The 1,431-nt window shown below is 38.5% G+C and overlaps 1 protein-coding gene across 1 annotated transcript in view; it reads left to right on the top strand.

The window, feature by feature from the left end:
- LOC104413042 (carbonic anhydrase 13-like) overlaps positions 1–238 on the top strand; it is a 12,822-nt gene extending 12,584 nt beyond the window's left edge. Inside the window, exon 7 of the mRNA XM_010023932.1 lies at positions 30–238. Coding sequence (XP_010022234.1) covers positions 30–143 — 114 coding nt within the window. The 3' untranslated portion in view covers positions 144–238. The remainder of the gene's footprint in view (positions 1–29) is intronic.
- Positions 239–1,431: the final 1,193 nt, after the last annotated feature.

Here is a 1,431-nt window from a genome sequence, read left to right as displayed (position 1 = left end):
GCTGAACCTTATGTCTCTTTTGATTGCAGCTAGCCAAGTTCCGCAGCCTCCTGAGCACAGCTGAGGATGAAGTAGCCTGTTGCTTGCTGAGAAACTACCGCCCTCCCCAGCCTTTAAAGGGACGAGAAGTCAGAAGGAATTAAAGGAGTAAAGGCAGAGTAGTCTCCCTCTGAAACCAAAGGCTGAATTAATTTACATAGCTAATATTCCTTGTGATTTTTTTTTTTTTGTGAGTTGTTTTAACAAATAGGTGTTGTTTTGTTACTGGTTACCATGCAATCATTTCTAACAGACAAGTATGTCCTGAGTTGTTGCAGGTTCATCAGTGTTAACAGGTCTGACTGTGTTTGAGTGCATTGGTTTGGGAGTATCGAGGCATTAGCATGCACAGAGGGCAGTGCTAGTAGTGAGGTTCAGACGTGGTGAAGGAGTTGTCCAGAATTTGTCACCAAATTACTGAACAGGATCTCTGATATTAATGGCAGCAAAGGGTGTTGTTGTTATTCTGGTCTCTAACATAACATTTAGCTTATAAATAAGACTTCACACTGTAATTCTCAAGAAAAAGATATTTCAAAGCTGATATAATATCATTGCTGACTTCTGCAATACCATGCTAACCTTCCTACAAAAAGCAGTAATGACTTACAGCATTTAAGTAAAACAGATATATATACATATGATTCTATTATTCTGACTGCTTCATTGCAGTATTGATGTCCTGATTTTTGATTTTTTTTTTAAGCAAATAGTAAGGATTTTGTATATTCCAGGATCATGTTGGGTGGATTAGGTATTCCTGAATTCCACCATGTGTAGTGATGAAATTGACCCAAAACCTGAAAACTTCAAGGTGGAAGGGCATAGAGGGAATTGTTTGTTCCTAAATCCAGTCTGTTGCATTTGGTGAACAATAAGGGACTGTAACACTATATCCATGTAGCATCAGGCTCCTACCACTTAAAAACAGGAGGTAGAGGTAGCTGTTGCTCCAGACTGTTTCCTGCTAGACACATTGCACGCTGCAGTGTGAAACACATGCTGCATACCTCATGTCTTGCAGTGGAACACAGCACTACTCAGTTATGTAATGTATCCTGGGTACTGGCTAATGTTCTGCTATTATAGCTGAACTTGGGTGGGTTGCACTTACATTCCAAGACCAAAGATAGCAGTTAGACCAAGCCAAAGAAATCAGAATCAAGTCAATATCTAATAAAAGATCAGCCCTCAGCAGCAATTGTTGAAATGTCTGTCTTGAATGAATTTACTTGAGCCTGTGTTTCTCTTGGGAGCTTTTGCTATCTGAATATAATTGTTTGTTTTGTGCCAAATAATTGATTTTTATTATTTTTAATGAATTTGCCATAGGATATAGCTTAGTATAGGATTAGGTTTACCTTCAGACTGTGAGAACTAAATACTGAAAAC

This window comes from Nestor notabilis, unplaced genomic scaffold, assembly GCF_000696875.1.
Source record: "Nestor notabilis isolate BGI_N333 unplaced genomic scaffold, ASM69687v1 scaffold6541, whole genome shotgun sequence".
In the NCBI taxonomy this organism is placed as follows: domain Eukaryota; kingdom Metazoa; phylum Chordata; class Aves; order Psittaciformes; family Psittacidae; genus Nestor; species Nestor notabilis.
Note: the sequence above shows the minus strand (reverse complement) of the source record. Positions and strands in the feature narration are given on the sequence as shown.